This window comes from Lipotes vexillifer, unplaced genomic scaffold (assembly GCF_000442215.2).
Source record: "Lipotes vexillifer unplaced genomic scaffold, Lipotes_vexillifer_v1.1 scaffold1088, whole genome shotgun sequence".
NCBI lineage: Eukaryota > Metazoa > Chordata > Mammalia > Artiodactyla > Lipotidae > Lipotes > Lipotes vexillifer.
The window spans coordinates 1,510,815-1,537,402 of record NW_006779738.1 but is presented as its reverse complement, the minus strand read 5'-3'; the positions used below and the strand labels follow the sequence as shown (position 1 = coordinate 1,537,402).

The window sequence follows — 26,588 nt, the reverse complement described above, 5'->3', positions numbered from 1 at the left end:
AGGGAAAGACAGACAAAGGGAGGCGGCAGTGCCGGGAGCCACATGCCACCCATAGCACCCGGGGGAGGGGGGACCTGTCCCGGCCTGCGGGGCGCGGGGGAGCTGGGGAGACACAGATGAGGGGCCTTGGGCTGGACATCTTGTGATGTCACCTTTAATGACAGACACACCCGTCAGGCTACATAGTGTGTAAAGCACGGGGTAAACATCTGCACACACTGCTCTCCTCGCTCCCCAGACCTAAGAGCCGTCAGAGGTCACGTTGCCCATCAGGCCATGTGACGGTCTGTTGGTTGTGTGTGACTGGGGGCAGACAGGGAGGGACGTGGGCCGAATGTGAGCCCGGCTGGCTCCTGTGGGCCCAGCCCCGGCAGGACCACAGCCCTGTCCTGATGAGACGGCATCACTGTCCGCACAGAGGCCCTGGTCCTCCCAGCTTTCAGTCGCACAGTCTACTGACATGAACTTGGAGACACATTTCACTCACTGGACAAGTGTGTTCTTAAAATTGGGGTGAAATTCACGTCCCGTAAAATTAACCATTTTAATATGTATGACTTAGTGGCATTTAGTACATTCATTTAGTACATTATGCAACGATCACCTCTGTTCAGTTCCAGAACATTTTCATCACTCCAAAAAGACCCTCCACGCCCATTAAGCAGCCCCTCCCTTTCCCCGCTCACCCCAGTCCCTGGCGGACACCGATCTGCTTTCTGTGGATTGGCCTATTCTGGATACTTCACATCAAAAGAATCACACACTAAGTGGCCTTTCGTGTCTGGCTTCTTTCACTTAGCATGGTGTTTTCGAGGTTCATCCGTGTCGTAGGATGTGTCACTAGCTCATTCCTTTTTAAGGCTGGCTGACGTTGCATCACAAGTGTGTTCCACAGTTCGCTTACCCGCTCATCTGCAGAGGGACACTACGGTTGCTTCAGCACGTGCTTCTGAGTGTCTGTTATTCCCTGGAGGCTGTGCAGATTGGGTGAAGGTCACACGTAGTTCCTGCTTTCAGGGAACTTGGCGTTGAACAGGGAGAAGAAGAGACCACGTAAATTCCGTCTCTGTGGTGCCAGTGGCCCATGTGACTTAGCGACAGTCCTCACGGTGGTGACACCAGGTGCGAGATGTTTCTGATAGAAGATTGGGGGCTTAATTCAATCCGTCATCTCTGTAATTCTCCCTCTAGGACACACGCTTTAAACAGAACCAATGGCTTTGCTACTATTTAAGTGTAAGTCAAATCCTTTTGCCCTGCTTTGTTCACGGCAGCCTCTTGGGGTCCAGGCCACCACCAGGATGGAAAAGTGAAGCTGGGGGAGGGCTGGCCCCGACCCTTGGGGCCATGCAGAGCGGTGTCATCCCTCCCACGACAGACTTGGTGGCATATGTTGCTTCCTCTTGGGTCCTCCCTGCTCGGGGTGGGACATTCTCAGTTCCCTTCATTGCTTCTGGTGGGATGTGGGTTTGTCCCTCACCGTCCTGGTCATTATCCCAGGTGTCTCCATCCAGTGTCCTTCAGTGAGTTGGGGGCAGCGCAGCAGCAGACCCGCGTCTCACTCCCCGAGAGCAGTTTCTGTCACCACGTTCCTTCCCCTGGAGGAGGTACTGCCGGCAGTCCTCCTGGGCAGGATACAGTAGCATTCTCTGACCTTGTCTGAATCTGTTTGGCTGCTACAATGAAACACGACAGACTGGGCAGCTTCAACACCAGGAATTTCTTTTTCTTGTGCTTTCTTGTTTTTTTTTTTTTTTTAAACAATCCATTGCTTTCTTTTCTTTCTTTAAAAAATTTTAATTTTATATTGGAGTCTAGTTGATTTACAGTGTTGTTAGTTTCAGGTGTACAGAAGAGTGATTCAGTTATATATATACATATATCTGTTCTTTTTCAAATTCTTTTCACATTTAAGATTATTACAAGATATTGAGTCCCCTGTGCTATACAGTAGGTCCTTGTTGGTTATCTGTTTTATCTATAGTGGTGTGTATTTGTCAGTCCCAAACTCCTAATTTATCCCCCCACCCCTGCCCCACCTCTCCCCTTTGGTAACCATAAGTTTGTTTTCTATGCCTGTGAGTCTGTTTCTCTTTGTAAATAAGTTCTTCTGTATCATTTTTTTTAGATTTCACATATGAGTGATATCATATTTGTCTTTCTCTGTTTGACTTACTTTCCTTAGTATGATAATCTCTGGGTCCATCCATGTTGCTGCAAATGGCATTATTTCATTCTTTTTTATGGCTGAGTACTATTCCATTGTATATATGTACCACATCTTCTTTATCTATTCATCTGTTGGTGGACATTTAGGTTATTTCTGTGTCTTGGCTATGGTAAATAGTGCTGCTATGAACATTGGGGTTTGTGTACCTTTTCGAATTATAGTTTTCTCTGGATATATGCCCAGGAGTGGGATTGCTGGATTGTGTGGTAGCTCTATTTTTAGTTTTTTAAGGAACCTCCATACTGTTCTCCTTAGTGGCTGTACCAGTTTACATTCCCAGCAACAGTGTAGGAGGGTTCCCTTTTCTCCACACCCTCTCCAGCATTTGTTGTTTGTAGACTTTTTGATGATGGCTGTTCTGACTAACACTAGACACTTCGCTCTCTCAGGAGGCTGGTTGCCTGAGGGCAGGGTGTCAGTAGGGTCGGGCTCTGGCAAGGGCCTCTTCCTGCTTGCAGACAGCTGGCTTCCGTCATGTCCTCACGTGGTAGGGAACAGAGGGAGGCTCCTTGGGGTCCCTTTGATAAGAGCACCAGTCCCACCCACGAGGACTCCACCCTCTTGACCTAAGTGCTCAGAGGCCTCACCTCCTAATGGCATCACAGTCGGGGTTAGGATTTCAACCTGTGAATTTGGGGTGGACACAAACGTGTAGTTCATAAAAAATACCACACTGCTCCCAAGCAAGGGCAAGAGTTCCAGGAAACCTCAGAATTGTCCTTCCTTCCGAGGCAGACAGTTATTTTCTGGAGGGAAGAAAAACCCTGAGGCATCTTCACTACCTATTCTGTAGTTCGTACATCACTTGCCGAGAGGATTGGGGTCCAGTGGCGAGCCATGGCCCGATGCTGCTGCAGCCACACGAAAGCCTGAAGCCTTGGGGCCCGGCTGGCTGGTAACCCAGCTAAGCTTCCTAGGTGGAGAAATGTATCTTCCGTGCTATGGTGTGTTACCTTATTTAAGCCTTTACCTTATTTAAGCGTTTAGAACAATTATGGGCAGGGCCCTGGCACGTAAACCGTGAACTGCCATCGTGGCAAGAGCAGTTCAGAAACATCATACCCAACATGGTACCTGTGTGGCCACAGCCCTCCCTCCCGCAGAGGGAGACGCCTGCCAGGGAGGCTGATGGGCATTGTTCACCTCCACCTGCACCAGTGAGGTGACCCGGACTGCCCTGGGGGCAGCTGGGCCCGCCCCCACTTAGAAGCAAGTCTGCAGCGGTCCCTGTGGGGCTGGGACCCCTCTGGGAACTCTGTGTCATCGTTTTGAAAGCAGAAGTCGCCGTGATGAGCATTTGTACTGACCCTCTTATCTGACAGGGGGACCCTGAGGCCCAGGAGCGTAAAGAGAGTTTACCAGGGGTGAGCAAAGAAGCAGGTTCAGGGAATTCCCCGGCGGTCCAGTGGTTAGGGCTTGGCGCTTTCACTGCCGTGGGCCTGGATTCAATCCCTGGTCCAAACTAAGATCAAGTCTAATAAATAAATCAAATACCATATCAGTGTAATAGAACAGTACCCACTGAACATCTGGCACAGAAATGTCTCTTTACGTGTTTGCTAGTGTGTTAGCCTTCTAAGCATTTATGACTAAAGAATTATTATTATACTTTAATATAAAATAGGAAAAGACAATTTCAAATTTTTGTGTTTATAAAAATAATAAAATGGAAGTATATAGCCCTTAAGCATTAACTTGAATTTCAAAATTAAATTATTACATAAAACCACTTAATAAAATTTTCTGTTGATTGTCCGTAACTCTCTAGAATCATTCAGAATTTGCTAACTGGTTGCCCAGTAATCAGTCTGTGTGTTCCCTTCTAAGGGAACATGTAGCTAAAGTCCAAAGCTACCGTATGTTTTATTGCTCAGATTAGAAATTAGAAGCACGACACGGGCACAACATAGCAATATTAGAAATACCGTGATAATATTTGGTGTTCAAGCGGGTTCTCCTTTTTTACTCAGCAGAAGCTGGAGACTTTGGGTTTTGTTTCACTCAAAATTGACAGTTTTGCAATTTGGGAAAGTATGAATTATTACCAGTTCTCCTATCCTCCTCCAGGTATAAAGAAGGCGTTCTTTACGTCTGGGCGAACAGTCTATAGCAAAGAGTGAAGAGCAGGGTGAACACTCACCCAGAATTCTGAGTCGCAGGCTCACGGTCAGTGCTTGGTCTGATGCCTCCGGGGATTTGCAACATACTTGAAACACATGCAAACACCCAAGGTCAGAAATTTTTATTTATTTTCTAAATAATTCAGGATATTCTGAATCTTATTAGAATTTCGCATTATAATGCAGACATTATTACTATTGTTTGGTCTCAAAGGAATTGAAATAGGTCACTTAGTGCAAACAAACCTGTGGAAGGATATTTTGCCACATCTACTCTAAAACAGTCAGCATGCGAAACTCAAAAACCTGGATAAACTAGTGAACTCTGGCTAATGAACCCTTGGTTTGAACTCCAGGGCCGCAGGGAGTGTTTAGGGGTAGAGAAGGTTCTGGAGTGTTCTCATTCAGGAGCCTTTTTTTCCTAATGATTTTCCCTCTGAACCTGAGAGAGTGCATCCTTTTTGACCTTTAGAGCACAGCCCTTAGACAATCTCTTTCTCAGGCTTGCCTGCCTGAATTAAGCAAAGGAGACCTGAAAAGAGTTAACTGTGCATTTTGGAGGGAATTTCTCCCACTGTCATTTATCAACCTCTTGCTTTGTCTTGATGACACCTGCATATTCACACTGTACTAGCACATTCTCCACCCGCGCGCGAAAAAAAAAAAAAAAAAAAAGGCAGGTTCATGGCAGTCTGGCCAGCTGCGCGCCCCTGAACCCAGACGCTCGGGTAGCAAGAGATGACACAGGAAAAATCAGGGCGCCTGAAGGCCAGCGTTCAGTGTGTTGTCAGGTGACCTTGAGGGCCTTTGGACAGGCGCCGCCCTCCAGTGTGCTGCTGCCCATCGTGGGTGGTACCTGTGGGCCTGACTTGACCAGTGTGGAGCCCAGAGCCTGCAGGGTGGCCTGGCGGGTGCTGGTGATGTTGGATGGAAGTGCAGTTCAGTTGATAGGGACAGAGAGGCTCTGGTGAGCTGCTGGGGGGGGGTGGAGGAGAGAGGAGCTTGGCTGGACCCCTGGGAACTGGAGCAGGATAGGAGCCTTCAGGAAGGGAGGGGGCAGGTGGAGACGCCTGTATCCCGCGAGACCTCATCCCTTCATCATTTGCAAAGGGGTCCTGACACTACAGGGCAGAGAAGTGTGAGGCTGAGCTCCTGCATTCGTGGGGCTCCCAGGCTGACTGGGGATAGGATACACGCGGGAGAAGACACACACACACACACACACACACACACACACACACACACACACACACACACACACACACACACACACACGAGCCTGAGGGCTGACTGGGGATAGGACACGCGCACGCGCGCATGTGCACACGCACACGAGCCTGAGGAGGGCTCTCCGGTGCTGGCTCGGCTGGACAGGACAGGGCAGCAGAGCTCTCAGGAGAGCGGGAGAAGGCTGAGGATGCTTCCAGGGAGTTCTGGGCTTTACAGAAGTTCAGAGGAGAGGCAGCATCATTGTTGGTCCCGAGATCACAAATGAAAGCAGCTCGCCTAAGTGCTGGGGGGCCTCTGTCCCGACGGTCAGCGTGAGGCCAGGCAGTGAGTAGGACTTGCTCCTTGAACCACGCACTTGCCAAGTTCAAAGACAGGAGATGACAGGGTGAAGACCTGACCTTGGGAGCCAGTCACCTCCTTGGGGGCCTGTCACACCTGCCCGGGTGGGGACACAGAGCATGCCTTGGCTCCAGGCTGCTGTACCCAGAATGACTTGGCATGGACAGCATACTCCTTTTTCTTTCATGGGGTTCCGTGGCTTTTTTTGAGGAAATTTTATTTTTCACTGAAGCATAGTTGATTCACGGTGTTGTGTTAGTTTCAGGTATCCAGCCACGTGATTCAGTCATTATACATAAATCTATTCTTTTTCAGCTTCCTTTCCCTTACGGGGAGTAGAGTTCCCTGAGCTGTACAGTTGGTCCTTGGTGGTTATCTATTTTACGTATTCTGTGGCTTTAAAAACAGGGCCAGTGTCTGCAGACGTAGAGACGTCGCCCCGCCCTTGCTGTCTTAGAGAGCTGACCTTGCTCTTCTTCAGGGACTGCTATGCAAAGGGAGACGTCCTGCATTTGAATTCCGCGGGCTCCCAAAATTTAAAAACTGCAGGTTGAGTCACCCTGCTCTGGTGAATGAGGATGCTTAGCATGTGGAAACACAGACTAATGACTGTCACCCAGGGCGACCACGGCCTCAGGATTTGCATAATTTCCCCAATATATCAGGAAGTGGCCAACACAGAGGGATCACAAGCGCAAATCGTGAACGTGTCAGTGGTTCCTAACCTTCTTGAGTACGAAAGTTCCTTTTATGGTCAAGAGAGCATTTATGATCACAGTTTAGTAGCTGTGCATTTAGAATCGTGGTTTGAGAGCGTTTGCAGGGACTGGTAGTAATAATATAGCAGCAGCGGGGGCAGCAAACACATAAACGCTGAGATAGTGTCTGGTAGGTGGCAGGCATTTGGCTGAGTGCTCTATCTGTGGTAATTCACCTAATCTTGGTAATTCACCAAAAACCTATGAGATGGGCACTATTATTAGTCTCATTTTACAGATGAGGTACTTGAAGCACAGAGAGGTTAGGTAACTTTTCTAAAGTCACACAGCTGATTATTGGTGGAGCCAAGATTCAAGCCCAGGGCAGCCAGCTCCGGAGTCCACACTCTTTTTTCGCCCCCCCCCCCAAGTCTTTATAATATATACATATACATTTATTTATTTATTTATTTATTTAATCATGCATGCATGCATGCATGCATGACCCGCCCAGCACGTGTTGCAGGATCTTAGTTTCCCGACCAGGGATCAAACCAGGGCCATGGCAGTGAGCTGAGTCCTAACCACTAGACCGCCAGGGAATTCCCCAGAGTCCACACTCTTAACCATCTTTAGGCATCTCTCTGCTGGAGATGGACACACAGCTGTGACCTGCAGACGGTGGAATACCCAGCCTTAGTGAGAACGCATGAATGAGAGCCAAGTGTCTCAACATCGATACATTGCAAATACCTTGTGACAGGTGAACAGACAAGTTGCAGAAGGGTATGGAAGGCATTGATTCGAACAAAGTGAGAAATCATGCAAGATGGGACTATATATTGTTTATCATTGTAAAAGTAGAAGCCTGCTGGCTATCAGAACACCAGAGTCGGGTGGCCATTCCCTCTGCAGAGGAGGGAGGGATCAGAACCAAGGAGAGAGATGCTGGGGGCTTCAATGGTGTCTTTTTATTTATTAGAAATAAAATGAACGGGAGCAAACAGGGCAGTGTCAAAGGTGACTGAACTGCATGGTGGGTAGTGAATTTTGGTTACTTTATTTCTTTGTATATAGGTGACAGTTTATAGTAAAGTTTAACCTACTATAAATGTGTAACATTTTCAAACGAATTTGCATACATACATTTAAAAATAGTATGTGAGAGAGAGAGGGGGAGGAGGCAGAGATTGGTTTAGACATGGGTCTGTGCTTGGTGCACAGAGCTACAGACCCTCTTGGTTACTGTGAGGGTCTCCAGGGGCCTCAGCCCCCAGGCGGGACCACAGACACAGGAGCAGGTGTGCAGCCTGGGCCTGGGGTCTGGAGCCCGTTCAGGATGGGAGGGTTGTGAAGTGTCCACCTGCCTGTTTGCTTCTAAAGGGGCAGCGCTTCAGGAAGAGGTGGCACTGAAGCAGAGACTCGGTGACACGGGTCGTGCTCTGGGGGGTGGGTGTGGAATTTATAAAGCAAAATGACCACATAGAGAAATTGTGAATAAAGTGCAGGTCTGGAGTCATAGCGCTTCATTGAGCTGTCACGGATGCTGCCTCTGGGGACAGAAGAGGTTACTTTTGTTTAGTTTCGCTGAATGCACAAGGGTCACTGTCATCCCCACAAGGAAGAGCCTGGGACGTTTCTGCCAGAAGCAGCCAGCATGCTTCATTAGGAAAAATGATTGTAAAGCAGCAAAGGCCAGCTGGGGTTGGTAGGAGGAAAAAGCAGGCAAGCAGGACTTCAAAGGGTGGGAACAGAAGGGGTGAGCCGTTCAGGGGCTGTAATTTATGAGGGGAGGGAGGCTGAGGGCAGCAGCTGCTTCTAGAACCTTTGTACTTCTGTCACCCGTGTACGTCATAGGCGGCTCTCTGGGCCCTCCTGCGTCATCTGGGAGGTGGCGGGAAGGGCCTGGGGTTGCCCAGAGGGCACAGAGCCCCACGGGTGGGCGGGAGGGGGGCTGGGAACAGAGGCAGGCTCTCCCCACCCCAGCCTCCCTCCCTGGGGCCAGCTTGCGGGTGGGGAAGTCCTCCCGCTTCCCCAAACCAGAATTAAACCTTCAGAAAGTCACCTGGCTTTCCTGTCCTGGGCGTCAGTTCTAGGTAGGACTCCGCAAGGCCGTGGAAATGATGCTGAGACTGACAGGAATGGGTGCGGGGAAGATGCTTTAGTCCCACAACAGGATGGGAGTTTCCATGGAAACTGCTGCTCTGCCCCTCTCTCTTGGCTGCACCCCTGCCTCCTGCCTCTCCCTCCCTCTGCTCTGCCATCCCGGTGGGTCCCAGGGCCCAGGCTCCTGATCTTAAACCAGGTCCTAGTGCCCTTGAATAATCTCTCTCTCATTTCACAAACACATTTTTAAAGAGTAGCTGATGCTCTAGAATTGACTCTCCGCTGCCACTTCCTCCTGCCTCCCGCCACTTCCCTTCCAGGCCCCTCCCCATCTGCCCAGCTTCCCACGGTTATACAGTCCTACTTCTGAGCAGCGTCTGGCACCTTGATGGTCCCTCCCCAGGTCTCTCTCTCCCCCTTTGCCCGCCTATGTGCCACTGGCACCCCGGGGCCAGCTCCTTGCCAGCTGTTCTGCTCCTTTATGTTGACTGAGACCAGTTCACACTCTGTACTGTTCTCCATTTAAAGCTCTATATCCACAGACTTGCCCAACCATCACCACCATCAATTTCAGAACATTTTTTTATTGAAGTATAATTAATTTACAAGGTTGTGTTCATTTCTGCTGTACAGCACAGTGATTCAGTTATGCATATATACACATTCTTTTTTATATTCTTTTCCATTATGGTTTATCACAGGATATTGAATGTAGTTCCCTGTGCTGTACAGTAGCACCTTGTTGTTTATCCATCCTACAGATAATAGTTTGCATCTGCTAACCCCAGACTCCCAATCCATCCCTCCCTCACCCTCACCCACCCTTGGCAACCACAGGTCTGTTCTCTATGTCTGTGAGTCTGTTTCTGGTTCATAAAAGTTCAGAACATTTTTTTGTCACCCCCAGAAGAAACCCTGGAGCCCTTAGCAGTCACCCACACTTCTCCCCAATCCCCCAGACCCAGGCAACCGCTAAGCTATATTCTGTCTTCGTTTTGCCTGTAAACATACACCTCTGTTTTCACCTTGTCTCTGAACCCCTAGTCCAGGCCCTTTGTCTCTGGTCCCCCAACCCCTGCCCCCCTCTAAAAGCACAGCTCTGATTTCAGATTGTGTGGATTCCACGGAAAGCCTGATTCTCTTACAGGGAAGTGCATGTGCCTTACCAGACTTCAGGCTGCTGCCTGGACTTGTATCCTAGCCTAGCCTGCTGCCCACCTGGCCCACCCCAGGGCGTCCAGGTTCCCCTCAGGCTGTCTCACTTTCTCACAACTCACACCCCCCTCACACCATGTCTGTATCTGGTTGTAGTTTCTGGAGGTCAGGACCAACGTTTCCTTATTTTCACAATTCTCGATTCCAGATCTGGCACTCGGTGTCAGCTGACCCGTCACCAATACCACCAGTCTGAATGTGGGGAGAATTTGAATTTTTATCTGACCTCACTTGTTCCCCAGCCACTCACAGGTCCCTGTCGTCCTGCCTTCCCATCTGGTAGGTCTGGTTTTGCAGGGAGCTGGCGGAGCCCGCACTGTCCGTAGCAGTGGCTGTAAAATATGAAGGAGTTGGGGCTTCCCTGGTGGTGCAGTGGTTGAGAGTCCGCCTGCTGATGCAGGGGACACGGGTTCGTGTCCCGGTCCAGGAAGATCCCACATGCCGTGGAGCGGCTGGGCCCGTGAGCCATGGCCGCTGAGCCTGCGCGTCCGGAGCCTGTGCTCTGCAACGGGAGAGGCCACAACAGTGAGAGGCCGCTGAGGTCAGTGGGAGCCAGCGCAGACTCTAGGAGATGGGCAGCCCGATAAGAGAGCAGGAGTCAGCCCCTGAGGGTTAGCTCCACTTCTGAGCACTAATCAATCTTCAGTGAATTTCCCTGGAACACAGACAGGAGTGGGGGAGGGGTGAGTAGGAGAGTTTAGAATTTTTTTTTTTTTTTGAAAACTTGGTCCAGACATTTATGTACTGTATTTAATGAGGGCAAAAATGATGCTGCAATTAAATGTATACTGTGTCAGTTTAAAATGCCAGGAATTTAAATACAACTTTAAGCAACTTAGGTTTAAGGATTAACTTGAGGACAGGGCAGAGTTTCTAAGCACAACTTGCAAAGGCCCAGGTGAATTCAAGACATAAACAGTTGACCCTTGAACCACATGGGTCCGCCTAGATGTGGATATTTTTTCCACAGTGGATACTACAGAACTACATGATCTGCGGTTGGTTGAATCTGTGGTTTACAAGGAAGCCGCCTTTATGCTGAAGGCCCATGATAAATTCTACTTGGATTTTCACCTGCATGGAGGGTCAGGGAGCCCCTGACCCCCTCGTCGTTCAGGGGTCAACCGTAATTGCCACAAATTATAAAGAGTGGACAGAGCTTTTACAAATTGTGGTTGAGGCTTTTATTTTGATGCTGTTATCTGTCACCCTGGCTTTCAGCTTAGAGAGGATCAAATGGTTTATTTTGTGTCAGACTGTCCCCTTACCTGGTGATTTTTCTCCTCCAGGCTGCGATGTGGACTTAATGAGGATCTAAGTTTTGTGGGGTTTCCCCATCTTTTACAGGATGGGGCTTTGGGTTCCTTTTGGAGTAGAATGCTTTGACCTGGGGGACCCCTTGTGCTCAATGCCTTGCTTGATTGGTGTTCACGGGGGTGAAGGCTGAGTATGATTTTAAAGTTGTCATTTTTTCTTGTTTGTTGTTGTGATTATTATTATTATTATTGCTATTATTAAGGCTGCAGTGAACATTCTACCTGTGCTGAGTACCTTTAAGGGCAGTGTTTCCCAAACTCTGTTCCCTGGAACACTCATTAGGTACACCTTCAGCGGCCAAATAAGTTTGGAAAATTGCTGCATACCTTGCGTTTCCCTTGAAGATTTACAACATAGAGTAATTAGCTTTTTAAAGGCTCTGGGAATTCTTGCAGGGAAAATCTAGGTAGCCTAGCAGTTTCTAAATTTGTTTGCTGACCTAACGCCTATTTCCAGTCACCTTTATGAATTCCCAGTTGTGTGGGCACACCTTGAGAAACCCAGCCTCAGAGTCAGTTCTTACAAGGAGAATTATGGGGGCAAAGGCATGTGATTGTTTATAAAGCTCGAGTCCTGGACCAGATATTTGATAGTCATGGCTGGGAACCCTGACCTTCGCTGTGTTCCAGGAAGGGGCTTCTGGGGTCCAGGCTGGCCTCCCACCCCTGACTCCTTTCAGTTCATCGTCCATCCGGCATGTACATTCGGGGCTGCAGGGACCGTGGGAAGTAAAGAAACGTCTCATTTTATTTATGGAGGAGGATGGTGCACTGGTGGGCTGTGCTTCCACTTGGGAGGGTTCACTGCTTTTGCAACTCTTGGCTGGGGGTGTGGATCTGCAGGTCCCGGGCCCTGAAGACCCAGCGCTGGCCAAGTGGTGGCAGTGAGCTGGGTGCCCCATGGGCCACGGGTTGACCCTGATCCGTGCATGTGCTCTCGTGCCGTCCTGGTGGGACCAGGAGCCGCCTGGGTGAGACGAGGCAGGATGTGGCCAAGGAACAGGAAAAGTTGATGTGCCCATCACGCGGCCGAGCCCCCGACCTGCAGATCAGCCCGCTGTGCCCAGGCCACCTGAGCCCATGGCCTTTCTGGGTTGCATCTCCTCTTGTCATTTGCCCAGTCCAGGTTTTCCCTCACCGGTAGGGACCATAACCCTGTTGAAGGCAGAATGGGTCAAATTTTTCTTGCATCCGTGACAGCACTTTGCACCGAGCTGAGTCCATAGGACGGTACCACCTGTGGGTGGTTTCTGGGAGCCCAGCGATGGCCCTGGCGTATGAGAGTCAACTGAGTTACCTGCCACTGAGTAAGCCCCGCAAGGGTGGCAAAATATTAAAACGATATTTGTACATTTCATCGACAAGTTCAAACACTTTTAAAAAAATACTGGTAGTTTCAATATCATATGATATCACTTATGTGTGGAATCTAAAAAAATGGGACAATTTAACTTATTTACAAAACAGAAATACACTCACAGACAGAGAACACTAACATGGTTACTGAAGAGGAAAGCGGGGGGATAAATTAGGAGTTTGGGATTAACACATACAAGCTACTATATGTAAAATAGATAAACAACAAGGACCTACAGTATAGCACAGGGAACTATATTCACATCTTGTAATAACCTATAATGGAAAAGAATCTGAAAAAGAATATATATATGTATATATATGTATACACACACACGTGTGTATGTATAACTTAATCACTTTGCTTTACACCTGAAACTAACACAACATTGTAAATTAAGTATACTTCAATTTAAACATGGTTAAAAAATACTGTAGTTTCGTCTCCTCACTTTTTTTTAACTTCCTGATGAAATTTGAATTTTTATTTATTTATTTTTTACATCTTTATTGGAGGATAATTGCTTTACAATGGTGTGTTAGTTTGTGCTTTATAACAAAGTGAATCAGTTATACATATACATATGTTCCCATATCTCTTCCCTCTTGCATCTCCCTCCCTCCCACACTCCCTATCCCACCCCTCTAGGTGGTAACAAAGCACTGAGCTGATCTCTCTGTGCTACGCGGCTGCTTCCCACTAGCTATTTTACGTTTGGTAGTGTATATAGGTCCATGCCACTCTCTCACTTTGTCACAGCTTACCCTTCCCCCTCCCCATATCCTCACGTCCATGCTCTAGTAGGTCTGTGTCTTTATTCCCGTCTTACCCCTAGGTTCTTCATGACATTTTTTTTTCTTAGATTCCATATATATGAGTTAGCATACAGTATTTGTCTTTCTCTTTCTGGCTTACTTCACTCTGTATGACAGACTCTAGGTCCATCCACCTTACTACAAATAACTCAATTTCGTTTCTTTTTATGGCTGAGTAATAGTCCATTGTATATATGTGCCACATATTCTTTATCAGTTCATGCGATGATGGGCACTTAGATTGCTTCCATGTCCTGGTTATTGTAAATAGAGCTGCAATGAATATTTTGGTACATGACTCTTTTTGATTTAAGGTTTTCTCAGGGTATATGCCCAGTAGTGGGATTGCTGGGTCATATGGTAGTTCTAGTTGTAGTTTCTTAAGGAACCTCCATACTGTTCTCCATAGTGGCTGTACCAATTCACATTCCCACCAGCAGTGCAAGAGAGTTCCCTTTTCTCCACACCCGCTCCAGCATTTATTGTTTCTAGATTTTTTGATGATGGCCATTCTGACTAGTGTGAGATGATATCTCATTGTAGTTTTGATTTGCATTTCTCTAATGATTAATGATGTTGAGCATTCTTTCATATGTTTGTTGGCAATCTGTATATCTTCTTTGGAGAAATGTCTCTTTAGGTCTTCTGCCCATTTTTGGATTGGGTTGTTTTTTTGTTATTGAGCTGCATGAACTGCTTGTAAATTTTGGAGATTAATCCTTTGTCAGTTGCTTCATTTGCAAATATTTTCTCCCATTCTGAGGGTTGTCTTTTGGTCTTGTTTATGGTTTCCTTTGCTGTGCAAAAGCTTTGAAGTTTCATTAGGTCCCATTTGTTTATTTTTGTTTTTATTTCCATTTCTCTAGGAGGTGGGTCAAAAAGGATCTTGCTGTGATTTATGTCATAGAGTGTTCTGCCTATGTTTTCCTCTAAGAGTTTGATAGTTTCTGGCCTTACATTTAGGTCTTTAATCCATTTTGAGCTTATTTTTGTGTATGGTGTTAGGGAGTGATCTAATCTCATACTTTTACATGTACCTGTCCAATTTTCCCAGCACCACTTATTGAAGAGGCTGTCCTTTCTCCACTGTATATTCCTGCCACCTTTATCAAAGATAAGGTGACCATATGTGCATGGGTTTATCTCTGGGCTTTCTATCCTATTCCATTGATCTATCTTTCTGTTTTTGTGCCAGTACCATACTGTCTTGATTACTGTAGCTTTGTAGTATAGTCTGAAGTCAGGCAGCCTGATTCCTCCAGCTCCATTTTTTGTTCTCAAGATTGCTTTGGCTATTCGGGGTCTTTTGTGTTTCCATACAAATTGTGAAATTTTTTGTTCTAGTTCTGTGAAAAATGCCAGTGGTAGTTTGATAGGGATTGCATTGAATCTATAGATTGCTTTGGGAAGTAGAGTCATTTTCACAATGTTGATTCTTCCAATCCAAGAACATGGTATATCTCTCCATCTGTTTGTATCATCTTTAATTTCTTTCATCAGTGTCTTATAATTTTCTGCATACAGGTCTTTTGTCTCCTTAGGTAGGTTTATTCCTAGATATTTTATTCTTTTTGTTGCAATGGTAAATGGGAGTGTTTTCTTGATTTCACTTTCAGATTTTTCATCGTTAGTATATAGGAATGCCAGAGATTTCTGTGCATTAATTTTGTATCCTGCTACTTTACCAAATTCATTGATTAGCTCTAGTAGTTTTCTGGTAGCATCTTTAGGATTCTCTATGTATAGTATCATGTCATCTGCAAACAGTGACAGCTTTACTTCTTCTTTTCCGATTTGGATTCCTTTTATTTCCTTTTCTTCTCTGATTGCTGTGGCTAAAACTTCCAAAACTATGTTGAATAAGAGTGGTGAGAGTGGGCAACCTTGTCTTGTTCCTGACCTTAGTGGAAATGCTTTCAGTTTTTCGCCATTGAGGATGATGTTGGCTGTGGGCTTGTCATATACGGCCTTTATTATATTGAGGAAAGTTCCCTCTACACCTACTTTCTGCAGGGTTTTTATCATAAATGGGTGTTGAATTTTGTCGAAAGCTTTCTCTGCATCTATTGAGGTGGCAATATGGTTTTTCTCCTTCAGTATGTTAATATGGTATATCACATTGATTGATTTGCATATATTGAAGAATCCTTGCATTCCTGGAATAAACCCCACTTGATCATGGTGTATGATCCTTTTAATGTGCTGCTGGATTCTGTTTGCTAGTATTTTGTTGAGGATTTTTGCATCTATGTTCATCAGTGATATTGGCCTGTAGTTTTCTTTTTCTGTGACATCTTTGGTTTTGGTATCAGGGTGACGGTGGCCTCATAGAATGAGTTTGGGAGTGTTCCTCCCTGTGCTATATTTTGGAAGAGTTTGAGAAGGATAGGTGTTAGCTCTTCTATAAATGTGTGATAGAATTCGCCTGTGAAGCCATCTGGTCCTGGGCTTTTGTTTGTTGGAAGATTTTTAATCACAGTTTCAATTTCAGTGCTTGTGATTGGTCTGTTCATATTTTCTATTTCTTCCTGATTCAGTCTTGGCAGGTTGTGTATTTCTAAGAATTGTCCATTTCTTCCAGGTTGTCCATTTTATTGGCATGGAGTTGCCTGTAGTAATCTCTCATGGTCTTTTGTATTTCTGCAGTGTGCAGTTGTTACTTCTCCTTTTTCATTTCTGATTCTATTGATTTGAGTCTTCTCCCTTATTTTCTTGATGAGTCTGGCTAATGGTTTATCTATTTTGTTTATCTTCTCAAAGAACCAGCTTTTAGTTTTATTGATCTTTGCTATTGTTTCCTTCATTTCTTTTTCATTTATTTCTGATCTGATTTTTATGATTTCTTTCCTTCTGCTAACTCTGGGGTTTTTTTGTTCTTCTTTCTCTAATTGCTTGAGGTGCAAGGTTAGGTTGTTTATTCGAGATGTTTCCTGCTTCTTAAGGTGGGCTTGTATTGCTATAAACTTCCCTCTTAGAACTGCTTTTGCTGCATCCCATAGGTTTTGGGTCGTTGTGTCTCCATTGTCATTTGTTTCTAGGTATTTTTTAATTTCCTCTTTGATTTCTTCAGTGATCGCTTGTTTATTAAGTAGTGTATTGTTTAGCCTCCATGTGTTTGTATTTTTTACAGATCTTTTCCTGTAATTGATATCTCGTCTCATAGTATTGTGTTCGTAAAACATACTTGATACAATTTCAATTTTCTTAAATTTACCAAGGCTTGATTTGTCACCCAGCATATGATCTATCCTGGAGAATGTTCCATGAGCACTTGAGAAAAATGTGTATTCTGTTGTTTTTGGATGGAATGTCCTATAAATATCCATTAAGTCCATCTTGTTTAATGTATCATTTAAAGCTTGTGTTTCCTTATTTATTTTCATTTTGGATGATCTGTCCATTGGTGAAACTGGGGTGTTAAAGTCCCCTACTATGAATGTGTTACTGTCAATTTCCCCTTTTATGGCTGTTAGTATTTGCCTTATGTATTGAGGTGCTCCTATGTTGGGTGCATAAATATTTACAATTGTTATATCTTCTTCTTGGATCGATCCCTTGATCATTATGTAGTGTCCTTCTTTGTTTCTTGTAATAGTCTTTATTTTAAAGTGTATTTCGTCTGATATGAGAATTGCCACTCCAGCTTTCTTTTGGTTTCTATTTTCATGGAATATCTTTTTCCATCCCCTTACTTTCAGTCTGTATGTGTCTCTAGGACTGAAGTGGGTCTCTTGCAGACAGCGTATATATGGGTCTTGTTTTTGTATCCATTCAGCCAGTCTGTGGCTTTTGGTGGGAGCATTTAATCCATTTACATTTAAGGTAATTATTGATATGTATGTTCCTATTCCCATTTTCTTAATTGTTTTGGGTTTGTTATTGTAGGTCTTTTCTTTCTCTTGTGTTTCTTGCCTAGAGAAGTTCCTTTCGCAGTTTTTGTAGAGCTGGTTTGGTGGTGCTGTACTCTCTCAGCTTTTGCTTGTCTGTAAATGTTTTAATTTCTCCATCAAATCTGAATGAGATCCTTGCTGGGTAGAGTAATCTTGGTTGCAGGTTTTTCTCCTTCATCACTTTAAATATGTCCTGCCACTCCCTTCTGGCTTGCAGAGTTTCTGCTGAAAGATCAGCTGTTAACCTTATGGGGATTCCCTTGTGTGTTATTTGTTGTTTTTCCCTTGCTGCTTTTAATATGTTTTCTTTGTATTTAATTTTTGACAGTTTGATTAATATGTGTCTTGGCGTATTTCTCCTTGGATTTATCCTGTATGGGACTCTCTGTGCTTCCTGGACTTGATTAACTATTTCCTTTCCCATATTAGGGAAGTTTTCAACTATAATCTCTTCAAATATTTTCTCAGTCCCTTTCTTTTTCTCTTCTTCTTCTGGAACCCCTATAATTCGAATGTTGGTGCGTTTAATGTTGTCCCAGAGGTCTCTGAGACTGTCCTCAGTTCTTTTCATTCTTTTTTCTTTATTCTGCTCTGCAGTAGTTATTTCCACTATTTTATTTTCCAGGTCACTTATCCGTTCTTCTGCCTCAGTTATTCTGCTATTGATCCCTTCTAGAGTATTTTTAATTTCGTTTATTGTGTTGTTCATCGTTGCTTGTTTCCTCTTTAGTTCTTCTAGGTCCTTGTTAAATGTTTCTTGAATTTTCTCTATTCTATTTCCAAGATTTTGGATCATCTTTACTATCATTATTCTGAATTCTTTTTCAGGTAGACTGCCTATTTCCTCTTCATTTGTTAGGTCTGGTGGGTTTTTATCTTGCTCCTTCATCTGCTGTGTGTTTTTCTGTCTTCTCATTTTGCTTATCTTACTGTGTTTGGGGTCTCCTTTTTACAGGTTGCAGGTTCGTAGTTCCTGTTGTTTTGGTGTCTGTCCCCAGTGGCTGAGGTTGGTTCAGTGCGGTTGTGTAGGCTTCCTGGTGGAGGGGACTAGTGCTTGTGTTCTGGTGGATGAGGCTGGATGTTGTCTTTCTGGTGGGCAGGTCCATGTCTGTTGGTGTGTTTTGGGGTGTTTGTGGCCTTATTATGATTTTAGGCAGCCTCTCGGCTAATGGGTGGGGTTGTGTTCCTGTCTTGCTAGTTGTTTGGCATAGGGTGTCCAGCACTGTAGCTTGCTGGTCGTTGAGTGAAGCTGGGTGTTGGTGTTGAGATGGAGATCTCTGGGAGATTTTCACCATTTGATATTATGTGCGGCTGGGAGGTCTCTTATGGACCAGTGTCCTGAAGTTGGCTCTCCCACCTCAGAGGCACAGCACTGACTCCTGGCAGCAGCACCAAGAGCCTTTCATCCACACGGCTCAGAATAAAGGGGAGAAAAAATAGAAAGAAAGAAAGAGGATAAAATAAAATAAAGTAAGATACAATAAAATAGTTACTAAAATAAAAAATAATTATCAAGAAAAAAAATTTTTTTAAGTAAAAACAAAACTAAACAAAAACGAACAGACAGAGCCCTAGGACAGATGGTGGAAGCAAAGCTATACAGACAGTATCTCACACAGAAGCATACACATACACACTCACAAAAAGAGGAAAAGGGGAATAAATCTTGCTCTCAAAGTCCACCTCCTCAATTTGGGATGATTCGTTGTCTATTCAGGTGTTCCACAGATGCTGGTACATCAAGTTGACTGTGGAGCTTTAATCCGCTGCTCCTGAGGCTGCTGGGAGGATTTCCCTTTCTCTTCTTTGTTCTCACAGCTCCTGGGGTTCAGCTTTGGATTTGGCCCCGCCTCTGCATGTAGGTCGCCTGAGGGCATCTGTCCATTGCTCAGACAGGATGGGTTAAAGTAGCAGCTGATTAGGGGGCTCTGGCTCACTCAGGCCTGGGAGAGGGAGGGGTATGCGTTCTTCCCAGGGAGTTGTCCCTGGATCCTGGGACCCTGGCAGTGGCGGGCTGCACAGGCTCCCCGGAAGCGGGGTGTGGAGAGTGACCTGTGCTCGCACACAGGCTTCTTGGTGGTGGCGGCAGCAGCAGCCTTAGCGTCTCCTGCCCGTCTCTGGGATCCGCGCTAACAGCCGCGGCTCGCGCCCGTCTCTGGAGCTCCTTTAAGCAGCGTTCTTAATCCTCTCCTCGCGCCCCAGGAAACAAAGAGGCAAGAGAAAGTCTCCTGCCTCTTCGGCAGCTCCAGACTTCTCCCCGGACTCCCTCCCGGCCAGCCGTGGCGCACTAACCCCTTCAGGCTGTGCTCACGCCGCCAGCCCCAGTCCTCTCCCTGCGCTCCGACTGAAGCCTGAGCCTCGGCTCCCAGCCCCGCCGGCCCTGGCGGGTGAGCGAGCAGACAAGCCTCTCGGGCTGGTGAGTGCCGGTCGGCACCGATCCTCTGTGCGGGGATCTCTCCGCTTTGCCCTCCGCACCCCTGTTCCTGGGCTGCCCTCTGCGGCTCCGAAGCTCCCCCCTCCGCCTCCCGCAGTCTCCGCCCGCGAAGGGGCTTCTAGTGTGTGGAAATCTTTCCTCCTTCACTGCTCCCTCCCACTGGTGCAGGTCCCGTCCCTATTCTTTTGTCAATGTTTATTCTTTTTTCTTTTGCCCTACCCAGGTACGTGGGGAGTTTATTGCCTTGTGGGAGGTCTGAGGTCTTCTGCCAGCATCCAGTGGGTGTTCTGTAGGAGCAGTTCCACGTGTAGATGTTTTCTGATGTATCTGTGGGGAGGATGGTGATCGCCACGTCTTACTCTAACGCCATCTTCCCCCTCTTCCGCCCGTCTCCTCACTTTGATATCTGTGAAGAATTCTCTTTTTTCTTTTTTTAAATTTATTTATTTATTTTTGGCTGCATTGGGTCTTCGTTGCTGTGCACGGGCTTCTCATTGTGGTGACTTCTCTTGTTGCGGAGCATGGGCTTCAGTAGTTGTGGCATGCGGGCTCAGTAGTCGTGGCTTGTGGGCTCTAGAGCGCAGGCTCAGTAGTTGTGGTGCATGGGCTTGTTTGCTCCACGGCATGTGGGATCTTCCTGGACCAGGGCTTGAACCTGTGTCCCTTGCACTGGCAGGAGGATTCTTAACCACTGTGCCACCAGGGAAGCCCCAAGAATTCTCTTGATTATTTAAAAGCAAGATCCTCAAGTACTATGTATTATAAGAGCGTTTTTCTGAGAGCATTGTTATAGGTTGCATGAATCAGTATTATCAGTAACAGAACTTTGGAGTGATGTATTAATCTATGTCTTATTCCTAAGGGAGGTTGTTTTATAACTTTTCTCTTTCTCATGGGCTGCAGAGAAATACCAAAGGTGATGTGACCTGCCTAAAATCCCACGGGAGCTTGTCAGAGAAAGCTGAGCACAGGGCCCCTTTGACGTAAGGGCAGTGTACTCACGCCATCTCTTTGTGTTTTTACCAGGTACTTTATTTGTGATGTGAACCCCTACTTCCTATCTCCTTCCCAAAGGGATTTAGGACAGAGACAAAACTCACATCACAAACAAAATAATTCCTCCATAAGTTTGGAATGCTCCTCTGTGAAGCTCTGAAAATGTGTTTTTAAAAAGCGGGGCGTGGGTTTGCTTATTGTAAAGTCTGTAGGAATGTCTGCGGTTCCCCTCTCACCCAGATGTTGATTCTGAGGATTAGAGTCCTCAGTTGGTGGCACGTTGTTGTAAGTTTGAGGCAGGCGTGAGCGTGAACGTCGTGGGGTGCTGTCCGTGGGCTTGGAGCGTCCCCCGATCTCTGTTCTTGGCACTGTACCTGGACTCTTGTGGTGTCATCTCATTGATGTGATCAAGTATTTCAGTGTGTTTGAAATGAATGATTGCAAAGCTACTCAAGAATAATAGGTCAGGCAGTTTTCATCTCTTTCGTATTTCCTAGGAGGTGGTCTTTGTGCTAGCCAAACCCGAGTCCGAATCACTCGCTCGGGATGGGCAGTCTATTAAAATGCAGTTTCCTGGGCCCCAGCCCAGACCCATCAGCTTGGCACCTCAGAGGGTGGGGCTCTGGGATTTGCATCTTTAGCAGGTTCCCTGGGTGATTCCTATGCACGGATAAGTCTGAGAATTACTACTGAGGGTCCTCAGAAGAGTGTCTTTGAAAAGGTTCCCGGGGGAATGGCTGCTTCTATTGCACGTGTTTTGTGGGAATCGGCCCCTAGGGTCACTTGGAGGCTTGCTGCCCCTCGTGACATCTGTCTACATCTGCAGACACGGCAGGGCACTTGGATCCACTGAAGGCTTTCCCAGCATTATGTTCGCATAACCCTCCAGCAGACTGATTTCTCACTGCTTGCTCCTCAGACAGGAGGGCGACAGTATGGAACCCCCATGAGCCCCCATGGGTTCCAGGGCTGCCTGTCCCCTCCTCCCCTGTCACCAGGACCATGCTGTCACTCCCCACCCTGTTTTCCCCTTGTCCTTCCCTCCTTACCACTCAGGCAGGGTTTATCCCCCTTAGACAGGTGTTTGGGGGCTGAGTAAATCCCAAGGGAAGTACCAAGGGCCCAGAGGGCTGAGGAGAGGGGAACAGCGCATGGCAGAGGATGGTGGGTTCCCAGCGGGACATCGCAGCCCTCAGGGCCAGCAGGAGGAAGGGTGGGGTGCCCAGGGCATGTTTGGGAGCTCCGTGCAGAGGGAGAGCCTGGATGCAGAGAGCGCAGGTCGTCTGACCCTCGCCGTCCACAGCAGGAGCATCTCTGAAAAAATGTCCTCATTCCTCTCCTCTTCCACACCCTTCCTTTCCTCCTGCCCGTGCTGCCGCCACCCGCTCGCAGACACCGGGGGTCAGGAGAGCAAGCGTATGGGCACCTGCATGGCTGCTCCAATGCACCCCGAGCCAGACCCTGACCGGTAACCGCCCTCAGGGCTCCCGCGAGCACACACCCCCTCCGTGGGAAGAGCCGCGTGTCTCGTGGGGCTGGAGCCTGTGCTGATACCTGCTTTCCGTCTCCCCTTCGCCTTCTCACAGGCTCTGCCAGGCCAGCCTCTGCCCCCCACATGGGCCTGTTAACAGACTGTGCAGGCTGCGAAAATCTGGGGAAATTCCAACAGGCAGCATGTCATCGAGTTTGACACTCCTGTAGTCCAGTGGGCTGCAGAGTTTGAGGCCTGAGTCGATGGACACACATACATTCAAACCACATTCTTTTGGTGCCAGTGAAAGTCCTAATAAAGTGAGAGTGAACTGTTTATCTCTGGGGGAAGTATGGACTCAAATACAAATTTTTTTTTTGGCCACACTGTGCAGCATGTGGGATCTTAGTTCCCCGACCAGGGACTGAGCCCACACCCCCTGCATTGGAAGTGTGGAGTCTTAACCACTGGACCACTAGGGAAGTCCCTCAAATATAAATCTTAAAATAAGGGACGTACCGGCTAGTGGTAGACCAGTAATACCTGAAAAAAAACAAAACATTTTAACCATTTGTAAATACTCTTCCTTTTAAGTTTCAAATTAAATTTAAATTGTATGCACAGCCTAAACAATGTTTAGCTTCACAAACTTTCTCACAAAGCAGACGTCTCAATTTCAGAGGCCGTGCCCCAGCGCCCAGGCACCAAGGGAAAGGGGAGTTCTAAGCAATTATATCAGTTTGTCAGTGTCAGCAGATTGTGTACCCAACTTGCCGTGTTTTTTTGTCATTGCAGGTGATTTTTAAAGCCAAGTCAAAATATTCTCCAGAATTACTCAAATACCGGTAAGTTCACCCCCCATCCCCCCGCCCCCCGGGACATTTCTCTGTGTGACAGCAGGTGACCTCGAGGTTTGCATACATCACTCCTCTGTGAGCTGCCCGAAACCGGCCTGCTTGCCGGGTGTCGCGTTCACTGCTCAGTGAATCACCGCCTAGCAGGCCTTGCAGCATATTGGCCATGATTAGAAGAAGCAAGAGTCCGGTAGGGACTTCCCTGGCGGCCCAGTGGTTAAGACTCCCAGCTTCCACTGCAGGGGGCGTGGGTTTGATCCGTGGTCGGGGAACTAAGATCCCACATGCCGTGTGGCATGGCCAAAAAAGAAACAAGAGTCTAGTGCCTTTCCTAACCAGGGAGAACGGAGAGGGGAAATAAGTCTAAGTCGTGCATGCTGCATCTAAACCTTTCCGAGGCACTTGCGAGGTCAAGGGCCTCAGCAGAAGGAAGGCAAGCTCCCTAAAGATGCCCACGGGGCCAGACATCCCCCTCCCTACCCTCTGGGTGCAGGTGCAGCTCTGGTAGAGCCTTGTCTCCAGGCCCTGCCCCATCCCCCTGGTGGCCTGACCCCCAGTCCCTGGCTGCCGACTGCTGGCGGGCTCTGTTTCTGGAACTCACCAGTGAGGCCCATGCAGGGCTGAGCAGGAGAGGCTTATAATCTGGAAGGGGAGGCTTTAAATCACATGCCGCATTGATGGCAGGAGGTAGATATGCATGTTTTTCCTGGGGGGGCGGGGCGGGTCCATCGCTTTCCCCAAGTTTTCAAAGAGGCCTATTGACTTCCCAGCAGCAAAGAACCCCAGTGGCTTCAAGAATGGTCAACCTTGGGGGACTTCCCTGAGGGCGGGGTGGTGGTGGTGGGATGAATTGGGAGATTGGGATTGACATGTATACACTAATATGTATAAAACAGAGAACTAATAAGAACCTGCTGTATAAAAAAAATATAAAACAAAATTCAAGAATGGTCATCCTTGGGCAGAGGGGGAAGGGAGACAAGGTGTTCAGAAGGTGTGAGATGGGCACCACGTGAGCCAAGGTGTCCTGATTTCGCTGCCTGGGAGAACTCGGCTGCCTAGTTAAACATTTCTGGAAAGGTGGCTTTGGCCACTTACCTTCTAGAGTCAAAATGAAATTTTAGTTATTTTGTTACTTTACAAACATGTAAAAATGTATACATATTTTATTTAAACATGTATCCTCTTCAATTTACAAAGACTTTTATTTAAAATTCTGAAAGTATATGTTTTTTTTTGTTTTTGTTTTTTTTTTTGGCGGTATGCGGGCCTCTCTTTGCTGTGGCCTCTCCCGCTGCGGAGCACAGGCTCCGGACGCGCAGGCTCAGCAGCCATGGCCCACAGGCCCAGCCGCTTCTTGGCATGCAGGATCCTCCCATACTGGGGCACGAACCCATGTCCCCTGCATCGGCAGGTGGACCCTCAACTACTGCGCCACCAGGGAAGCCCTGAAAGTGTATGTTGTATCCCAGAAAGCTGAAGTTCAGGAAGTTAGGTGATAGTACATGGGCCAAGATACAAGTGATGAGACTTGTGTGCTGTGTGTTTGTTTTTGTTTTTCATCTGATCTTGATGTTTCCCTTCAATGCTTTTTAAAAATAATTTACTTATTTATTTTTGCCTGCGTTGGGTTCTCGTTGCTGCACGCGGGCTTTCTCTAGTTGCGGCGAGCGGGGGCTACTCTTCATTGCGGTGCATGGGCTTCTCATTGCGTTGGCTTCTCTTGTTGCGGAGCATGGGCTCTAGGTGTGTGGGCTTCAGCAGTTGTGGCACGTGGGCTCAGTAGTTGTCGCTTGTGGGCTCCAGAGCGCAGGTTCAGTAGTTGTGGCGCACGGGCTTAGTTGCTCCGCGGCATGTGGGATCTTCCCGGACCAGGGCTCGAACCCGTGTCCCCTGCATTGGCAGGCGGATTTTTAACCACTGCACCACCAGGGAAGCCCTTCACTGCTTTTTAAAAAAATTTTTATTGATGTATATTTGATTTACGATGTGTTAATTTCTGCTGTACAGCAAAGTGACTCCGTTATATATATACACATTCTTCTTCATATTCGTCTCCATTATGGTTTATCACAGGATATTGAAAATAGTTCCTTGTACTATGCAGTAGGACGTTGTTTATCCGTTCTGTATATAATAGCTTGCATCTGCTAGTCCCAAACTCCCAATCCATCCCTCCCCAAACCCACCTTGACAATCACAAGTCTGTTCTCTGTGTCTGTCCCTTCACTACTTTTGAGGAGTTCAGTTCATGTTTCTGCCAGACTATTTGTCTGGAACTTCAGAGTCTACCATGGAATGATGTTGCTTCTAAGAAGGACAGTTTAAAGTAGCAATACTTTACAGTCAGCCCTCCGTATCCACAGATTCCGCACCTGCAGATCTGGAGGGTGGGAGGGGGCTGACAGTCCCTTATGTGACATGTACTACACTATTCTCTGTAATGGACTTTAGCATCCTTGGATTTTAGTATTGGATGGTGATCCTGGAAGCTGTCCCTTGAAAATACCGAGGGACAGCTGTATTAGGAAAACTTGAGGATGTGCAGGAGGAGGAACATTAGAAATTAAGCTTGCACATGGGCTGTTTGGAATGTGAGTCGACTTGGACAGAGGCCGTGGCTCGAGACAAGCGCTTTTTTTTTTTTTTTTTTTTGCGGTACGTGGGCCTCTCACTGTTGTGGCCTTTCCCGTTGCGGAGCACAGGCTACAGACGCGCAGGCTCAGCGGCCATGGCTCATGGGCCCAGCCGCTCCGCAGCATGTGGGATCTTCCCGGACCAGGGCACGAACCCGTGTGCCCTGCATCGGCCGGCGGACTCTCAACCACTGCGCCACCAGGGAAGCCCGACAAGCGCTTTTAAAAAAAAAAAATATTTCAAGGATAATTTTCACAGATGATTATCATACAGTATTACAATGTATTATGTGCAAAATTCCATTAAAAATCATTTACAAAAGGAAGCATGACACGGTATGTGTTGAGGGTTCTAGATGTACAGCAAAAGCTTAGAAAGGGACAAGGTACAAAGCCAACCAAATTAGATGACTATGTATCTTTACACAGTACAATAACATGCTTTTGTAACTACCTGTGTTACGTTGATACGAGACCCTCATCCTCTGTGAAAATTGCCCCCTGCCCAAGGAGATTTCGTAAAACAGAAATTTAACTTCACCACACATTCTGCAACACAGGTGGGCTTTTTGGTGCATTTGCAAACTCCTTTCCAAACTCACATTATGTGGTTTCTGCCCAAAATAATTTGATGCCGTTAGTTTTGATTTATGTGGAAAAGGAAAAAAAAAAAGCATTGTTCTTATGTTTTTTTTCCTTGTGGGGTTTTCAAAATTGCTATCAAAAGTGAATAGGGCTTCCCTGGTGGTGCAGTGGTTGAGAGTCCGCCTGCCGATGCAGGGGACACGGGTTCGTGCCCCGGTCCGGGAAGATCCCCCATGCCGCGGAGCGACTGGGCCCGTGAGCCACGGCCGCTGGGCCTGCGCGTCCGGAGCCTGTGC

General features: G+C 47.0%; 1 protein-coding gene across 1 annotated transcript in view; it reads left to right on the top strand.

The window, feature by feature from the left end:
* GPR137B (G protein-coupled receptor 137B) overlaps nt 1–26,588 on the top strand; it is a 55,043-nt gene that overhangs the window by 5,795 nt on the left and 22,660 nt on the right. The window contains exon 2 of the mRNA XM_007452956.1: nt 23,013–23,062. Coding sequence (XP_007453018.1) covers nt 23,013–23,062 — 50 coding nt within the window. The remainder of the gene's footprint in view (nt 1–23,012; nt 23,063–26,588) is intronic.